This window comes from Astatotilapia calliptera, chromosome 7 (genome assembly GCF_900246225.1).
Source record: "Astatotilapia calliptera chromosome 7, fAstCal1.2, whole genome shotgun sequence".
In the NCBI taxonomy this organism is placed as follows: domain Eukaryota; kingdom Metazoa; phylum Chordata; class Actinopteri; order Cichliformes; family Cichlidae; genus Astatotilapia; species Astatotilapia calliptera.
In genome coordinates this window covers 59,338,883-59,357,716 of record NC_039308.1, presented here as the reverse complement: position 1 = coordinate 59,357,716, position 18,834 = coordinate 59,338,883, and the positions used below count along the sequence as shown (strand labels likewise).

Genomic DNA, 18,834 nt, shown 5'->3' with positions numbered 1-18,834 from the left:
AAAGAAAAACAGTGTTACAGACCGTATTTCTCAAGTAAATATTTTAAAATCTCTTCCTCAAAAAGCAGGGGGTATCTTACTTTGAAGACCTCTGTGGATGGTGGATTGCTAGACACTTCCATAGGTGTGTCCTCTTGCCGTTTGGATGTCTGGTCAGAGATTTCTGTTTGTTCAGAGGGCATAGATTTGATCGGGGTATCAAATAAGCAGGTCTTGACCATGGATATCCCCTCCGTTTTTACTGTCAGGACATTTGAGTTATCAGCTGGAGGTAAGAGTGGAGAAAAGGACTGTTAGAATGTGAGATGGCAACGATTAGGCACTTGAAATCTACATGAGGAGCTTAGCACAAATGACAATACATGACAAGCTGCATGTTCCATGTTTTTAATGGATGATGTGGAGAACAAAACCCATCCAACACCAAGCACAAGGCAGTTTGCAACAATCATACAAACCAGGAGGGTATTATCTACTTTTACCATGACCACTTGCCATCAAAACGCTTTTTGTAATCCAACTACGAATATTACTTGTTAGACTGCGCACATGGCAAACAGCCACTTTGTGTTCCTGTTTTAAACTTAAATTGAATCAACTAAAACTACTAAGCTTCAACATCCAGCTTAAAAAGGAAGGAGTTTCCAAAGTTCAACCAGGAATTTTAAAACCAAGAAATAGATGTTTCTGATGACGGGCCTGACAGCAGCAAAGCATTCTGACACATTTTGTTAGTAAACCTTTCTATCCAGCGGATTAGATAGCGTTCTGTGTCTTAAATATGGAGGCTGTTTTTGACACCCTGCACCTTCACCATTTCCCTCTCACTCTCCCACTTTTACCTGTGATCCACCTCCTCTTTATTTTCTGTGCAGTTTCTTCTTTTCCCCTTGTCACTCAGACTCAGGCTACCAGCTTCACCGTGCCTAAAATTACTTGAACCCACGCAAAAGTCCCCTTTCATCTTCCAACATTACGCTGATATGAACTTATAGATCCACTTAAACAGGATTTTCAGTGAGTTAAACAATTCCCGTTTTTATCTCAGCTGGTGGGGGGCTTTGACAGTTCTGTGCCATTGTGAGCTTTAATTTTTTAAATGAAACACAAGAAGAAAAAACAATTAAATAACCTTGTAAAGTAAAAGCCATAAGTGTCTGTTTTATTAAATGTATTTGACATTTGCAGATTTCAAGTAAATCAATACGATATTCCAAGAGTTTTTAGTAGAGATCACTTACAATAAATCAACTGCTGAGACTTATAATTATACATTTCTTAAATGCTACATCTCCTAAAATAACAATAAAACAAATAATTCAGATTATTTAAATAAACTACCATCCTGCTACTACAATCCCTTGTTAATAATAAGATCGCTGAATGCTATGCCACCTGTTCCAGACATGCTCCAATGTCAGGACCAATTATATCTGCTACACATTTACATATTAAACCTTCATCTATTAGTGGAAACACAAAGGACTGCCAGTGATCCCTACATCTCTTTTTGCCATTAGGGTAAATGTGTCTGTGACAGCAATAATTGCGGCATTGCTTAATCAGCCATTAGATTTGTCTATATGATTGATTATAATGGTGTAGTGCTATTAAAACTTGTTATAACTATCTGAAAACAGTACTATGTTAGCTCTATTCACTCTCTTCAAAACATAAATAGCCCATAAGTGTCACACTTAGCAATAAGTGTCAACATTTAAAAGCCATCAATGCCACGACGGCTGAAAATCGTGAACTATGTAACTTTCATGCTTGCTGTTACCCGAGTCTGGAGTGTAGGTGAAGGGTTGGGCTTCATGTGATCTACCGGCATTGGTCATCACAAAAATACCCACAGAAACAGGAGAAGTGATTGACTGGTTGTGAAACGGAGGGACTGTCACTATCAAGTGATTCTGGAAAAAAAGATCACATTTTTGTGTCAAGTGTATGCCAAAAAACAGGTTTGATACAGCAGCTTAGATTATTCAGTGAAAAACTCAAGGGGATCACCATCATCCCCACTTGCATATACCTGATGGAAAAGATCCATGTCAATCTTTGCTTCGGCTTGCCAGGAATTATCATCTGAGAATTCAAAAAGATTTGAGAGGGTTTATATGCAGAAAACCATTAACACACATGACATCGAGCTACAATGCTACTGACAAAAGAAATTGCTACAACACCTGTAATGTTCTCCTGAAAAATAACTTTGGTTCCTTTAAGGAAGTTCTTTCCGATTATAAAAACTTCCTCGCCTCCTTTCACTGAGCAGCTGTGGAGACTCTTTCTCAGGATCTCTGGCACTCCTGCTGGCTGAGCTGAAGAGTAAAAGAAGATTCAAACTATCATTAATAACATAACATAAAACTAAAACATATTATAAATATTAGCCATCAAATTGTTTCAGGAATCCTAGTTGGCTGTTACTCACTGCAGAGGATCGGCGATGAGGGAACCTGTAAAGTCAGGGTTGATCCATCAGGCTGGGGGATGCTGACTCTGAAGGCCAACCTGGCTCGTGTACTCTTCTTCTTGGATCCTGCAACACCAATGCGGGCTTCGACATCTGCATTACGGAGCTTCAAAATTCCTACACAGTCCACCCTGTAGAAACAACACAGGAAGGAGAAGGAAGGGATAACTAAATATACAAAAGCACATACCAAATACTTTTTAAATATCAATACTGCAAGTAATAACTAGTCTTTAATTATCTGTAAGAACTCCTTACGCAAGTGTCATGTCATTGCTGGGCTCCAGAGGAATCTCAATAACTATGGTGCCTTCTATGTCCACCTCTTTGCAAGCAGTGGTGTTGCGTCCTGTCACTCTGCATGCCTGGTAGAAACCGTGAGGCTTCACTCTGCCTGCATCATTTGCTACAAACACCTGCAGCACAACTAATTCACTCACACCTTCCAACTGCAGACAAAAAAATAAAAAATAAAATTAGTTTTCCAGATTCTAATAAAAACCCCAAAACAAACAAAAAAAACCAAAACACCTCAGCCCTGAAAGATTTTCAGTTAAATATAAAAGTTTTAATCATTTGCCAATCAACTCAATCATTTATCTGTGAGCATTATTCATGGTACAAAAGAAGCATGTGATCTGTTCATAACCACTGAGCCATTCAAGAGCGATGTCAAGAATTTATTACTTTAATAATGAATACAAGGCAATCACTATTCATTCACTATCCCTACCCTGATTTACCATCAAGAGGTAAAGGTACTTGCTTGGTTGTTTGCAGTGTGAGTACTGGATTTACTGTTGATTTAATAAAAAAAATTTTTTTTAAAAAGAAATGAAATCAAAGAGACAAGTACGTTATCCATGTTAAATGCCAGCTATTGAAATAGGAGAAAGGAAACAAGCACGTGGGCAGTGCTAGTACAATCTTTCTCGTGCAGTACTCCTCACTCAGTGTATTGGTTATATTCGATCTTATTCGGCAGCTTCTTCCTTTGGTGGTAATATTTCGTTTGTTAAGAAGCTGCTGGAAGCTTTTGTACTCCAACCTTGACAGTGGGGAATCCTTGTTGTGTACGATCTTTGACAGAACCTCTGCTGCCCTCAGTCAGATAGCGAGCTCTGTGCTGGGTCTCTGGCTGCACTAGGATCTTTAGCTCCTTCCCATCACTCCTCTGAGGGAACTGAGCAGACAGTGACCCACCTTTCACTGCAGTTCCTGACTCGAGAGAGCTGCAGAGGACAAAAAATGATGATGACATTAGTGTGACATCCAAGAATCCAATTACCCCAAGCAAAACTTTAATCGACCTTAATGTATTCCTACAAAGGGGAGAGGCACTCTGACCTAAAGAGACAGAATGTACTCTAGTAAGTGTCACCATACCTGGATATGGAACTGGTCTTATCTGTGCCCAGCTGGGATAGCACATAGTGAGGGGCTTTGGCGCTGTCAGCATCAAACACATCCATGCTGTCTTCTGGAGGAGCAGGCTTGGGACCGGGCCGCTGGCGAGGAGTGCGTTTTCTAGACTTGCGTGGCACCTCCGTGTTGTCATTGTAGGAGATTGAGCTGATCAAACTGAAGTTCGAGACAGACTCATCGGCCCACATGCTGCTGCTTTGCTCTGAGTCGGGACCTGGTGCACCAGATATGGTAGGTTCCTCTTGGCAAGACATCTGGCTGTCATCAAACAGATCCTCGGGTGGTGGGGATATGCTCAACACAGTCCTTCGCTTTGATGGAGTGTTCTGGGGCTGCTGGACTCCTAGCCCCGGCAACCCTCCCGGCCCTACATCCCCTACTGTAGCGTTTGCTCCACTGCTGCCTCTGTTGGGGGCACCCTCCGCACCTTGCATCTCTGAAACACCAGCGCCATCTCCTCCGCTGGAGTGGAGATGCTGGGCAACCTTGAGATGGTCTGACGATGAGGTAGAGGGGCCAGAGGATGTAACGCCTATGGCGAGGGAGGAAGAGGCAGAAGGGCTGGAGGTGGAAGAGGTGGCATCTGTAGTAGTGCATATAGATATAAAAGTTAGGACAGATGTTCACCACAGAGCAGGCTAGCAGTCCCATTCAAGCAGCTGAATTTGTGCATGATTTGTATAGATTTCCCCTCTTCCCAACTCTAATTTCAACAAACTGTTGTGGGTTACGTGCTCTCACTGTGCATGCGAGAGCTGTCAAGCACTGACCAAATGTTCTGAAGTTAAAGTTGAGAAGGGTACTATAGGTCCCACAATGTTTTGATTTCCTACAAAACCTCTGATTAAAAATCAATGTGACAAAACTGACATGCCTTGTTTACAAAAACAAAAGCAAGCTACAAATTGTTACATACACATTGCCAGAAAGAAAAATAACAAAATCTGGTCAAACTTTCTTGTACAGCCAAATTTGCAAGCTGATAATGTGGCGCCAAATTAAATTTGCCAGGTTTACAGTAGAGTTTGTGCAATGTGCATTAAATAGTAAACAGTAGTTTGCGCATGCCAATTGGAATATTTGGTTGGGACTGAGCGTAGCCATGGAGACAGAATAAACAAGCCTCTGACCTATGGAGCAGTGAACTGCAGACCATTTTATATGCAGACACTCCCTGCCTCAGAGGGCACTTCCTGCAATAAAAATGAGACAGCCAATGAGCAACAAGAGAGCTGATCATTCAAGACTTAACTTCTGTCAATGAGTAAACTGGATGAGTTAATATACTGAAGGAAGGAGTATCTTTTGAAGTTTATCATTTATAGACACTCGGAAGCACGTTTGTTTGGTTAATGATGATCTAAAAGACATCACATGAGTCATGCTTTTGATCAGCACTGCTTAGGGCCAGCTGGGTCAGACATGATAGTAAAAAGGCAGCGTTAAAAAAAAAAAGAAAAAGCGCGCTCTCTCCAACATGATTGTTCACCGGTTAGTTTGCTTTTTAGATGAAAACCATGACTAGAATCCTTCACAGTTTTAACTGATGTCAAGAACATCAAAATGCACCATGATCCAAGATCAGGCCATTTTCTTTGCTTTTGATAAGTGATATTGAAAAATACAGTCCAACGTTTGCTGGGGCAACTTCACTGTTTCATGAGTAGACAAAACCATTGTAATTAGTGAAAATGTTAGCAACTCTGTAACATGAGAGTCAAACACTTGTGCACGGTTCACGGTGCAACAGATGCATCTCTTTTACTTTTGTTAAAGGCATTTAAAACTCAAACTATAGAGAGGGCAATACTCAAATAAAGCGAAAGAAATTGAAAACGTGAAATGCAATATGCCAACTCTAAAACACTATATAACGTCATAACATGAGGGATGTTGTAGGAGATGATTTGGATCTGTAAAGCTGAGACAATCTGATGGGGTTTTTTTTATTTACATTAAGAGCCAAGGGAAAAATAAAATTTAGTACAAGCGTCAAAAAGTTATAAAAAAAAGAAACCCAAATCATAGGTGAAACAATAAATAAGAGGCCATGTCAGCATGCAAACGCTGCATTCTGAATTTAAAATTTTGATGTAGCTGTACATGTAGCTGGTGTTTGTTGTCAAAGATGCAAAGGCGAAAACAGGGGAATTCAAATTGGTATTTATCTGCTCAGCTATAATACATACAATAAATGATCAGAACTGTCATTGAATAACATGAACGGCAGAACACTTTTTCCTGGTCACACTCAAAAGATGCATAAAATTACCGTCCCTGGCCTGTGGGCCACGCTTTCAGGAACCTGGCCACAAAGAGTGTTAAATGACCAGTTAAGACATTAGTCTAAAACACTACATAAATATTTTTTTTTTTTTAGAGATTTAGATTTATACTGTGAACTGGTTAGGTGAGGTGGTGGAGGTGTGTTTGCAGAGTGGGTGAATATAAAAGGTAAAACGCTGTCATGGTGCTTGATATGTTTTGAAATGTTTTTATTAACACTCTAAAAAAATCAAAACATTGAGTGGTTAGTGTTGCCACTGTAGAGTTGGTTCAGAGCAGCTTCTACTCCATTGTTTAAAATACTCTCAACACTGCCTCCAGCCTCTGTACCAAAGTACACAACACTACTGAGCACACAGCTGTGTGGAGTTAAATGATATCTTCACATCAGGTGCTAAGGGTGTTGAAATTTTTCACTAGGCCCGCAAACAGCGAGTGTCAAGTCAGGCTTCATAAGCAACGTCACTTTCCATGCTGCTGCTAGTTAACAGGATTGCCCACCACTAACAGTAAAAGATGCTGACAGACAACAACACAACAGACATCAATACGGTATAATATTGGAAAATTTTAAAGTTACAACATATATTTGAATAAATCCTGTGTTTAGCTGCACAGAAGGGCTTTAGAACTGACCCCCGACTGACTTGTTGGTGCTGTACCCTTGTATAACATGGGGCCCAGCTAACACGTAATAACCATGTATCGTCATGTCAGCAGTTTTGAAATACTTAATACATACTAGCCTATATAAATCCCATTTAGTCACAAATCTTGCCTCGGAAACTGATGAAAGGGTGAAGTTGCCCCCAGTCACTCACACAAGGCCACATTTCTTTACCCCTGCTGACTTGGGTAATAGTTTGTAACAGAGAAACTGATCCCAGATCATGGTTTTCATGGACTGAACAGGTAGCTCACCTGACGCCAAGGCTGCAGAGGGGGGAGGTCCCGCCTCTCCCCCACTATTCTGGCTCATGGTGGGTGGGTCTGTCTGGGTGGACGATGGCTGGAGCTGGAGTTCTTTGGGGAGGAGGTCATATACCGACTCTGCCATAAAGGATGAGCAGGAGAATACAAATTAGTTTCTGAAAAATAAATAAGATTATTGGTAATTAGAGGACAATGCAACTAAAAAAAAGATCCATACCCGCTCTTCTTAGATGAAAATATTCTGTTTTTAAATACCCATTTTCAGCAGGTTTCCTTTTAACCTGTTAGGAACGGTGGACCATGATGAAAATAGCAACCTTCAAGTCACAACTGCTTCCAACTTTTTAAAAATAGAACAAAAAAAACTATCTGCCTTTATTGCCAGTTAACTCAAATAGGTGTCGTCACAATTTAACCCTGGAAACATGAAGCACACAATGTTCTAACTTATTCTACTGAAAACAAGGCCTCAAGGGTTGCATAAGACAGCCATCTTAGCCTCAAACTGAAGCTAATGCAGAACTGCTCGCAAGCACAGTCCAAGTCATAATACAACTGCTGGAGCTTAGTTCTAGAAATCGTCACAATTCTTCGCAAAATAGAACCTTGCCAACAGTCAATTTCACTTCCACTAATGCAAGCTTCATGGCAAAAACAAAACTCCTACAGTATCTCACCAAAACTGGTTGTTTCCTTATTTGCTTTCCGAAGACAAGTGGAAGCAATACTGCAATCCTCTAAAAATTCTGCAGTCAACACTAGCACAACACAGGGTATCTTATGATGAACTAAATTAGCCTCCCGTGGGGTTTGGTGTAATAAAACCCACAGAGTCATGAAGATATTTAATGGCAACATGATTCCTTGTAGACATAACGACCACTGCAGCCACACTGGAATAAATCAGATCTGATGCTAGATAAACACATGATTAGGTAGTGCGGTTGCTAAGAAACAGGCACCTATCAACACCTTGATATGGATATTTCAGCTTTGCATCGACAGCACCAAGGATGCGTAGTAGTCATCTAACACTTGCCTATGATTTTGTTCCCAACAGAGCGATGACGCTGACAAGACACATGATCTTGCACTTCTGTGATGTCAGTGATGGTGCTGAGCTGGTGGCAATGCATCACCAAAGTTCACACAACGAACAAATAAAATCTGCTATTGTTTGCATCAAATCCCCTTACAGCACTGCTGAATGAATAGCACAATCTAAATGTCAAAAGGCCAGAGAAAGTTTCATTTCTTTTTCTTAACAAATATAGAAAGAGCTGTGATATTTCACAGATCTCGGTGAGATCAGTTTCCTGTGCAGCTAGAAAAATAAAACGTGGATTTCAGTGAACCTGTTCACAGCGAGCTTCAGAGACTATAGAGAACTGCCAGCAACCGTCTGATTGTGTGCACGAATATCACAACAGCCCTCAATCTTTGCCTGTGGTGTGTGGCATGAAGAAAGTGAGTCTTTGTTGCTGATTGCATTACAGATTGACAACGAGACATGACCTCAGCTTTAACTAGTATCCCTATGAACAATAGAAGCATGCATAGTGGGTACACTGAACATGTGCTGTCACCTGCTTTGAACCCATGTATTAGGGCTGTTCGATATACCGATATATATCGGATGACGATATAAAAACATCTATCGTTTCATTTTACGCTATTGTTTGTTTCGTGGTGTTGCAAAATAAACTGTTTATGGCAATATTTTTTCATCGTTTTGATGGTCACTGTAGTGGCTATATTAATTTCTTAAAGTTCTGTCTTTCTCTTATATTTAATATAACCACACTACAGACAGACAAGCGTTTGTTTTTATGCGTTGTCGTTAGCAACAACGACGGTAAAACCACAGCGTGTCGGCTTGTTCCACATAAACCTTTCACAATAAAGCTCAAGATCCTGTTGAGACTTTTCAAAATAAACTCAATCACGTGAAAGATGCATATTGTTTACGGATGAGAAGCAAAAAAAAGAGCCGTCAGGTGCTAAAAAAACAAAAAAAACAAAACAAAAACCGTTAGAACTCAAACGTTAGAACAGGCTTTTCCCCGCAGCATGCGGTGTAATAAATACTCAAAGAAAACGGCGGCCGTTACAACTTATGTCTAAAAATGTATAGTTTCCTGTATCAGTTAAAACACTCCACTCCAGGTACGCAATCCCCTTGCTGAAAACACTTCACGCAAGTCGAGCTGCCCGAGATTCACAGAATTTATAGAAAATGTTACATTTTTGTGATTTATATCGTTATCGGACGATAGATATCTTAATATCGGGATATGAGATTTTGGTCATATCGCACAGCCCTACCATGTATATGCTTCAGTATTCAATCACATGCAAACAAATGTTCTCTTCATAGACTCCCAACACATGTGCAGGAGTAGCATGGCACTTCTGCTAAAAAAAAAGAGCAGCACATAATAAAAAAACAAAGGACAGAAATTGCTGTTCACTAAGCTGGGTACCCTCTTGCCAAGGTTGGCAAAAGGCTTACATGTACTGGACAGATCAAAAGGAGTCCACACTGTGTTAAAGAATGTCACTGTTGGCCTGAAAGGGGTGTAAATCACCCGTTCTCTCTGGGTGCTTGCTGGTCACACAGCAACACAAAACAACCACAGAAAGTCAAACTGTAAAAGGGTTCATTGTTCATAGGATTTTTTCTTTAAAAAAAAACAAAAAAACAGCACACATGCACTACAAATGGTTGTTTATTAGAAATAAACTTTACAGAATCTTATAATCTTCTTGACTACAACTCAGAGCTCTACTAAATTACCCCTCTAAAAGTTCACCACAGTGCAGTTTAAGCCTAAAGGATTTGCTCGTGGTGGGAAACCTACCCAAGAAATGTTTTCAAATCAGAGGCATTTTAAGGAGTCTTTTATGAATCATAAAAGCCAAAAATAATGATTAGCATGTTTACCTGCAGCACAAATTTGTTTAAATGTGCACAAATATTAGGTTGAGACACACAAGATTCAATTACCTTGTGACACAGGCCAATAACCACACATTGTTATTGAGTCAATCACTTCAGCTTCATAAATGCACAGATTGGATTGCTGTCAGCGATTTAATTTTTACTTTTGAAGCACACTTTCCAGTTTAGGGTGTGCAGTATATGCAAAAGAGTGTGTCTATATTCAAACCGTGCTGTGACTTGTGCTCGTGGAGACTTGAAATAAAAATGATTAATTGGAGCCCTATTGTTATTTTCTCCCATTTATTCTCTATTTTCTTTGAATTTAAAATTCCATCTAAAGCAAAAAAAAAAAAAAAGCTCATAATAATCCATCAACTAAACAGCAGCATTTCCAAATGCTTTGTTGAGAGTCCAACAGCCATAATGTTAAGTAGGGCTTTTATTTTCATGTACAATTTTGGCTTCTGGCGATTATTAAATTAAAATGAATGTGGTAAAACAAATATTCTTCTGGAATCAATTTCATTTGAATGTTCCTGTTTAAATTTAAATCCAGCAGAAGTTGTGCGTCCACACCCCTGCATAAACCTGCACCTCACCTATTTAATCTATCCAAAAGTATAACTTTCAAAACCAAACAAGCTTTCTGTAGGTGAAAATGTCACTTTCCCCAAGAGTGCAGCTCTGTGGCTACCTGGGCTTCTTTTTTAAGCTTCCCATTTGTATATAAACCTCCAGTGGCGGAACCACTCTGTATACCTTTACAAAGATAACAACATCAAACGAGTAGCGCCGATTAAAGCTAGGTGATAGATTCACTTTTTCAGGAAAACCAGAAAATGTTATTTTTACTTTTTTAAACAGACTCTGTGGGCTTAGAAGCCGTTTTGCAGCATATACAAAAAATCCTGAAGTTTGAAAACAAATGTTATCTCAATTTTAAATGTGTGTGAGAAACAGTATACTAAGTGCTTCAATTAGTGGAAACACCATACTAAGAAACTGCTGCAGTGTCAACAGCTGCTGTTTGGATTTTGTTGCACACCTTCTTCCGCACGTACAGCAAAGTCCTTGAAGCCAGTCTCGTCAGTCATCACTGTCCTGAAATGCCTCCAGGAAAATTATCTTTAATTTTATTCGTCACCTGTGCTTAACCCTAGAACACTAACGTCGGATGATTTTCACCCACGTGCTTGTAGTCAAATGCCATCTTTTGTTTATTTCTCCCACAGTTGTCAGCGATGCAAAGAGATTGTGCCTTCTCTGGACAAGGCTCACACGACAAGGAAGAGGTGGGCAGAAGAAAAAGTTATGTCTATTATTTAATTTTTAAACAATATTTTCGTTTACGATTCTCAGTTTATTTATTTTTTACTCATTTTGAAGCGTTTATATAGGGTCCCCCAATGATACTGTTTTCATTTCATGAGACGTTGTTTAAGGGGAAATGTAACAAGAGTACTTCAATTTGCCACATATTAGGTTACTTATTCAGATGGGAAGTATGTTTTATCAGCCATATGATATCAGGTAAAAAATACCTGACATTAGTGACAGTGTTATAAAACTGCACATAAGTGTTCTAAGAACTGCCCTCTGTCAAAACAGATAAAAACCTCTTTAAAGGTTTTCTGACCAATCCTTAAAATAGGTTTTAAAATGTAGGTTAACTCTCCAGTTCACAAAATACACTTCCTGCACTACATTTTGGTCTTATTTTGCTTTACAGTAGCAAGTTTGACAAGTCTGTTTGGACAAATCTATAAGCTTGTCCAAACAGTAGCCTACAGCACACTAACCTACCAGGAGGTGGACTGACTTTAACCTAGACTTAGAACAATTAACTTATTAGACAAGCACATGTTTGGTTTGTTTCTTCCATGTTAAAAAAAAAAGGGGGGGGGGGGATGCATCACAACCTACAGTGTTGCTTTAATTATGGTTTTGAACACATAACAATATGGTCAAGCCAGAGTAGTGACATAAAAGCTACTTGCCACATTTAAACCACAAAGAATGCCATTTTGGCTTTTAAAGCTAACGGTTTATCTTAAATTTTAAATTACTGCAAGAAATGGCCCAATACAATTTTTATTTGCTTTCAGCCTGCTAGTGCAAATCAGATGGATAAACAAGGTTTAACAAAATTACTTAAATGACATTTCTACAGTGTAAATTGATTGTACTGTACTCCTAATCATAATTTTATGGATTCTGCTTGCGGCTGTAGCTATAGAGGTGAGCATGCATGGGGATGTGGATGCTAGCAGAGGGAAACCACAAGGCCACATTAATTATTAAACAATACCATACAAAAGATGGTCCTCTGCTAATATATGTAGGCAACTTTGTGACAACTACATATCTGAGCAACAATCAGCTGCTTCTAAAAGTAGTCTCTGGTCTCTACAGTGTACAAACTGAGTCTACATGTAATACACGCCATACGCATTTCGACTTTTAAAAACAGAAGCTCTGTGGCCTTTAACTTGTGCCCTGTCCCCACTGAACCAACCATTTGTCCACTTAGAGAAACTGTATAACTTTTTGGAAGTGAGGCTGAATTTCACTGGTCCTTGAGGATAAAACAAAACAAAAAAACAAAAATGGAAACCTGTGTCATGTGGGGAGATTTCAACACTCTACACCAAGCAACAGCTAGCACTGTCTGATGTCCAAAAACAACTCTAAGGACATTGTATTAAAAGAAAACATATGGAGATGATTGACTTTTCTACTCCTGCACAAGACAATCTGCATTTATGAACAAGCCGCCAAAGGTGCACCGAAAAGGCAAACACAAACTTGATTGTGATTTAAAGTTATGAGGCAGCATGCTTTAAAAGAATATTTCAAAGAGGAAATGTCTCAGGTAATTATGAATACACAGATATGTGCACATGCACGTCACGCACATAACAGAATGAAAAATTAACTCCAGTTTCATTAATAGTTCACCATTTATTGCAAGCTCAGCAGTCCTTGGGGCCACAGATACCACCTGGTGTGTGTAGGCGTTATTATTTATCAATTTCTGCATGTAAGAAACACAAAGGCAAAATCCCCCCCCCCCAAAGAAAAGGAAATCAATAATGGCAACATTAAATGAAGGAGTCTTAAGGCAAATGACTGTTCTTTCAATCGATTCAAATGCAATTTGTTTCAAAAGCCAACTATGCAGTGGTGTACATCAGAAAATTGGCACAATGTACGCTAATTTAAATGATGATAAAGCACTTTGGATGTAGTTTCCAGTATGTAGCCCTTTGCTTACTTTGTCTAAGTAGGTACGGCCTGTTGAAAAAAAAACAAAAATACGCCGTCCACCCCTGAGACTTTTTTTCTTGGAAGCCATCATTTAGCTAATGTATCCTAATGTAAACCACTTTTACACAGATGAAAGAAGCAGATGAAACTTGTTACTAAAGTTATTACTTGTAACTTTAGTAACAAGTTAACTGACATCCATCTTACTTAGTCACCAGGATACATCATATATTGTGGCACGTGAATAACATTGAATTGGATTCTGTGCCTTCATTCAACATAGCCAGAGTAAGTAGCAAGAGCTGCACTTGCACACTGTTGTCCCATTGCTATAGGCTGTTGCAAGCTTTTTTGTTGTCCAACACTTAACGGCATCGTTACTTTCGAATAATCATGGTTTCATTGAGTGTCTTGTAATAAATTAAATATTTCAAAAGGTTTCACTGGAAAGTACTGCTGTCTTTAGACTGTAGTGAAGTCAGCCCATGCTTTACCTTTAAAGGACGGCCAAAAATTACCCACAAGACTGCAGTCAATAAAGTGGAAGGCAGGGCTATTAACATTAAAGCAAGGGAGAGCTTACTATTGGCCTACATTTATACCTGAGAGACATAACAATGGGAGAAGGGCCTGCTTTCTTTAAAAAGAAACAAGTGAATGTCTGTACTGAGTGTAAACATATTACACAAAGCAAAGGCAGCCAGGGACAAGTGGTTAATGTATCCTGTATGTAACCTGTGGGAGAAATGTGTTGTGGAAGTAAATCTCCCTTGTGTATATGCTACAAACAAAACATGCTTCTTTTTTTTTTTTTAATCCCAGTAATGAGAGTAACGTAAAATCTGTGTCCTGACATAAGGTAACAATGAGGAGAAAACCAATATCCCACCCACACCAATCACAACCACTTACTAGAATATCTATTGCTTTTACCATTGGTTAGTAACGATTGTAGTAGAATTACACATTCTCCAATACCCAATTCAATAAGTGTTTTCACTTAAACATTGTGCTACTTTCCTGTGAATTAAAACATCTTTGCAGTGAATTGTTGTTCACCTAGCCTAACTGGATTTCCTAAAAGCAAAATACTCAATTCACTGTACATGCATGATGGGTATGAACTAGAGATGGCACGATACCACTTTTTTATGTCCGATACCGATACCGATATCATAAATTTGGATATCTGCCGATACCGATATGAATCCGATATAGTGTTTTTTAATCAACAAAACTGTTTTTTAAAATATCTTGCTGCATTTTGCAAGTCTGCAAGTTCATACTCAAGTTTAAAACAACAACTACACTAAAGCTATTCTGTTATACCTGTATACAAAAAAAATATTTCATAGTTCAGCAATACTGATCAATCTAATAAACTTAGACCTACACCATCCTCCCTATTCTGGTATTTTAAAGAGTACTTAGCGTAAATATTAAGCAACCTAACTAATAGGGTTCCAACTCCCAGCAACAACAAAAATAAATAAATAAAAAATAGGGAACCACCCCTCACGCGCCACCTCATGATGCTTAATCAACGTAATCAACCTTAATTTGATGCAGTGTGAAAAAAAAATGCACAGAAATCAATTATTTTTCAAGAAATATTAAATAGATTCAACATCTTTCTTCAACAAAATTGCAGACTGCACAGATGGTACCTTCCCAAAGTAAAAAGTACTATAGCTTACTAGGGTATATATATTAGACTTAATAGTCACTATGTACAGTAATTGACTTCTATTCATTTTACATCAAATTAAAACTTTGGGTGTAAGATTCAGATAATTATTTATTAAAAGCTCGACATTTTAAATGAGAATAAGAAAGAAAAGTATGTCTTTGTGCCCCCTTTTCCCTGTTCATGCCCTATCGGCCCCCCTGGCTAAACTTTGCTAGATCCGCCCCTGCACAGTTACCAGCGTCAGCTACGTAGAAAAAGATCCTCGAGTAGAAAGTAATATTAAATAAATTCTAACAACAGCTTATCAAGCTTAAACGTTCTGCTGTTGTTCAGCCGCTGGTTTCCTCTTTCTGGTGCAAAGTGGGCCAAAAACAAACAAGAGACACGGACTCGCGACAGAAAAGCCGATCAGCTGATCATTGATCAGTTTCATGATTGAAGTAGCAGCCGGAGAGCGAGAGGCAGTCGCTTGTTAAGCTTAACGTGGGAATGCTTTACAAACATTCAGAGATGGACTTACACACTTGCTTTACTTCTCTCGGGGATAACTTTGTCGGAGATGAAATGCCAGGTTGCTAGCGAAGCTCCAAATGCTATCCAGACCACCAACAGGTCCCGCATGCCACAGCCGCTCTATCACGTGATGCATACTGCTCCGACTGCTAACGTTCTGAGGTGAGTTACGGCGTGTTGCAAGTTTTGTGAGGTGTTTTCGTGATATTTAATGGATCGGATTACATTTTTTATTTTTCTCCGATATCCGATCCAGTAATTTAGGTCAGTATCGGACCGATACCGATACGTAATATCGGATCGGTCCATCTCTAGTATGAACAAAACTTTTGTTAAGTATGTTGACAATTTTTCTGGACCTCTCTTTATGTCCTGTGATTACTGGACACTTATCTTTGGCCAAACAGACATGATCGAGTATGTAAGTAAGTAATTTTTAGGAAGGTACAGGTGCATTTTTATGAGCGTCTGAGTTGGTGTTGGATGATCTTGTTAGCAACCACTGCACCGTTTTTCTCATCCTTCGTGCATTCATTATACGCCAGTCTGTGGTGTGTTTTCATGCGGCTCAATCACCAGGTTGTAATGCTTTGCAATGCAGACACAACTCTACAGCACTCTTTGCATATAATTTCTTCTAGGATTACGTCATTTCGACTAAATTCGAGTCATTTCCAAACAACGACTCATGCTCCACTTCGGGGGACAAGCTCTACACATTTCGCTGTGCTAGACATTTAATTTCAGTCATTGGCTGTCTTCTAATGCACTGTTAGTCATCCAGGTAGTCCATAAAAGTTCAGTGGCTTTAATGCACTGCACTGTGTGGGAAAGCAAACATTTTTAATATTCCTTGAACACGTTTATTTAACTGTAGGGGGTCAAAGCATGTTCATGATTAATCAATTAACTGGGCAGCCCTAATCTCTATATCTGTTGGGTAGGTATGTGGTTTTCAATTTTGGGATTTCAGCACTTGGATTTGGAAATAGCATCCCAGTTTGTCTGTCTGTTCATCACGTTTCAATTCACCTTGCTGTTGCTAACTCATTTTTTGCGAGGTTGAAGCCACTTTTCATTTCCCTCTAGCAGATTGTTTTTCAAATCAGCCAAAAGGGGGGAAAATAAACAAAAAACAAAACACCGTTACAGTTTTGCTCGAGGGCTTGCTCTCCTCACACAGGAACAACAGTCTCTCTGCTGTGAGAAAGAGGAAGAGACTTTGTTTCTCTCCCAGTAAGCATAATTTTTATGTAAATATAGCCAAAAATCACTATCTTGATCATTAGTTATATGTTTATGATGTATTGTCGCAGTAATAAAATCAGGCACAAGTTCTTGAGCTGTCCAGGTTCCAGTAGGACCCTGCTTGCTTCTCAGTAAACCCTGCGTTACTATTTCTATTTGTAACTTCTGAGATTTCACATTTTCCTCAAAACAAACAAACAAAAAAACAGAACCCACTAAATAATGCAATATATTCTGGCAGCTTGGTCAGTTGTCTCTACTCACCCACATCGTCTGACATACATGAGCTCTCCCAATAGATCGTTGATGAGCATGTCTGTTACCTTGACCCCAACGTGAGAGCGCACACCCAATTACAGAGATATAAATAAACAGTCATCATGTGATACGGTGTGACCATATGGCAGTCTCAACTGAGAATTTCAGGGTCACAGAGCAAAGCTTTCTGCTGGCTCATGAGCACCCTATACATAGCAGCCAGACAGATGTGGGACCAGCAGGCAAGTTAAGGCCCAGTCGGGTACAAATAATATTTGAAAAAAATAAAAAAGGAAAGAATAATATTTGTTAATGTGATTAAAATGTAAGGGGAAAAAACCAAAGGGGTGAAATAGCACCATTGTTTTTAGAAAAAGTAATATGCATAAATTCTTGTGTCTCAGGTTACATTTGCACTTTAGGATCAATAGTTTATATACAAGCCTCCCTCATAAACAAGCAAATGCATGGTAGCTGCCTGAGTAGAGTAAGCATATTCAGTGACAGTTGCTTTGCACATGAGGCGATGTTTAAAAAGTGAAAAGACAGACTTACAGGCAAAGTGCTGCTCTAACCAAGCTAAATGCAACATTAGTTAACGGTTCTGCACTCCAGAGATGCAGCAACACCCACCTAATAATAACATAACAGTTGGCTGACAAGTGTGCAGCGATATTAGAGGCAAAATATATTTTGGCACTAGAGGGCCCCTTATCCTGATAGGCAGAATAGCACTCTCTAGGCTTTGAAGGGCCAATAACTGCATTCTTTCAGTGAAACCAGAGAATGTGAGGAGGATACCCTGGCTCGATTCCACCAAACAAACCAAAACAACAGAGGGACTGTCACTCGCTAAAACCAAACAAGGAGAAAACACAGGACAGCCATGCACTACTTTTCCATCCATGCGATATGCGCACACACAAATACACACCTCTGCAGAACCCGAGCACTACTTAAGTACCTTAAACCACGGAACAAAGTGGTGGGTAGGCAGCGACCTCACAAAGCTGTGTTAGCTCATATAGGCAACTAAAATGATGCTAGTCATCAATCTGCATGACAAGTGTAACCAAAAAACACACATAATTGTTGTTATATTTACTTTACTATTCTAACATACCATGCTTTTCCACGCATGTGACATGGACAACTAACCAGCAAGGGTAGTCGAGCTGACTAACTATGCTAGCTAGTCTTGCTACTAGCAGAAAAGAGGCTAACCATTGCTAGCTAGCAGCTTAACATGAGCTATCAAGACAATCATATTAGTTCCCATTAGACAAGGACAAAACGGATTAGCGACCTCACAGTAACCTTCCTTTAGATAAATCTTACCTTTAGAGTATAGAGATTTGGGGGAATTGAGGTCGATATCCGAGCTAAGGAGGGATATAAAATCAGAGGGCATCGCAGCGCTTCATCGAGGGGAGGAGAAGCGGACACTCTTTAGTAGAAACGAAGTCGGCTGCTCCTGGCGGATAAATATTACGTTTTACAAGCGGAATGTTTTAATATACATAGTATAAAATCGCAACAATCTTAAGGCGGCAAAAAGAAAACTTTCAAAACCAAGAAAAAAACCCAAAAACGTTATCTAGCACGTCTCACGTTTGTGTGTCTTTGCTGAGAGGAGACACGTTTCGTGCTACGTTGAGACGAACACACACACCGACACACAAACACTCGACTACAGCGGGTCGACCCACCTCCTCCTAGCCCGCCTCTCTTTGCTTAGAGCATGCGCAGTGGCCCGAGTGAGAATAGAGGATTTCCAGCCATCAGAAGAAA

The 18,834-nt window shown here is 39.5% G+C and overlaps 1 protein-coding gene across 3 annotated transcripts in view; it reads right to left on the bottom strand.

Annotated features, from left to right (window-relative positions):
• nfat5a (nuclear factor of activated T cells 5a) overlaps positions 1–18,834 on the bottom strand; it is a 26,640-nt gene extending 7,806 nt beyond the window's left edge. Inside the window, exons 1-11 of one of the 3 annotated variants that reach the window (XM_026176201.1) lie at positions 18,753–18,834; positions 18,382–18,517; positions 7,112–7,240; positions 3,866–4,487; positions 3,528–3,711; positions 2,738–2,928; positions 2,438–2,610; positions 2,190–2,324; positions 2,036–2,088; positions 1,784–1,916; positions 81–265 (exon numbers count right to left, since the gene is read on the bottom strand). In XM_026176201.1, coding sequence (XP_026031986.1) covers positions 81–265; positions 1,784–1,916; positions 2,036–2,088; positions 2,190–2,324; positions 2,438–2,610; positions 2,738–2,928; positions 3,528–3,711; positions 3,866–4,487; positions 7,112–7,240; positions 18,382–18,454 — 1,878 coding nt within the window. In that variant the 5' untranslated portion in view covers positions 18,455–18,517; positions 18,753–18,834. The other 2 variants (XM_026176199.1, XM_026176198.1) reach the window with 2 other exon arrangements.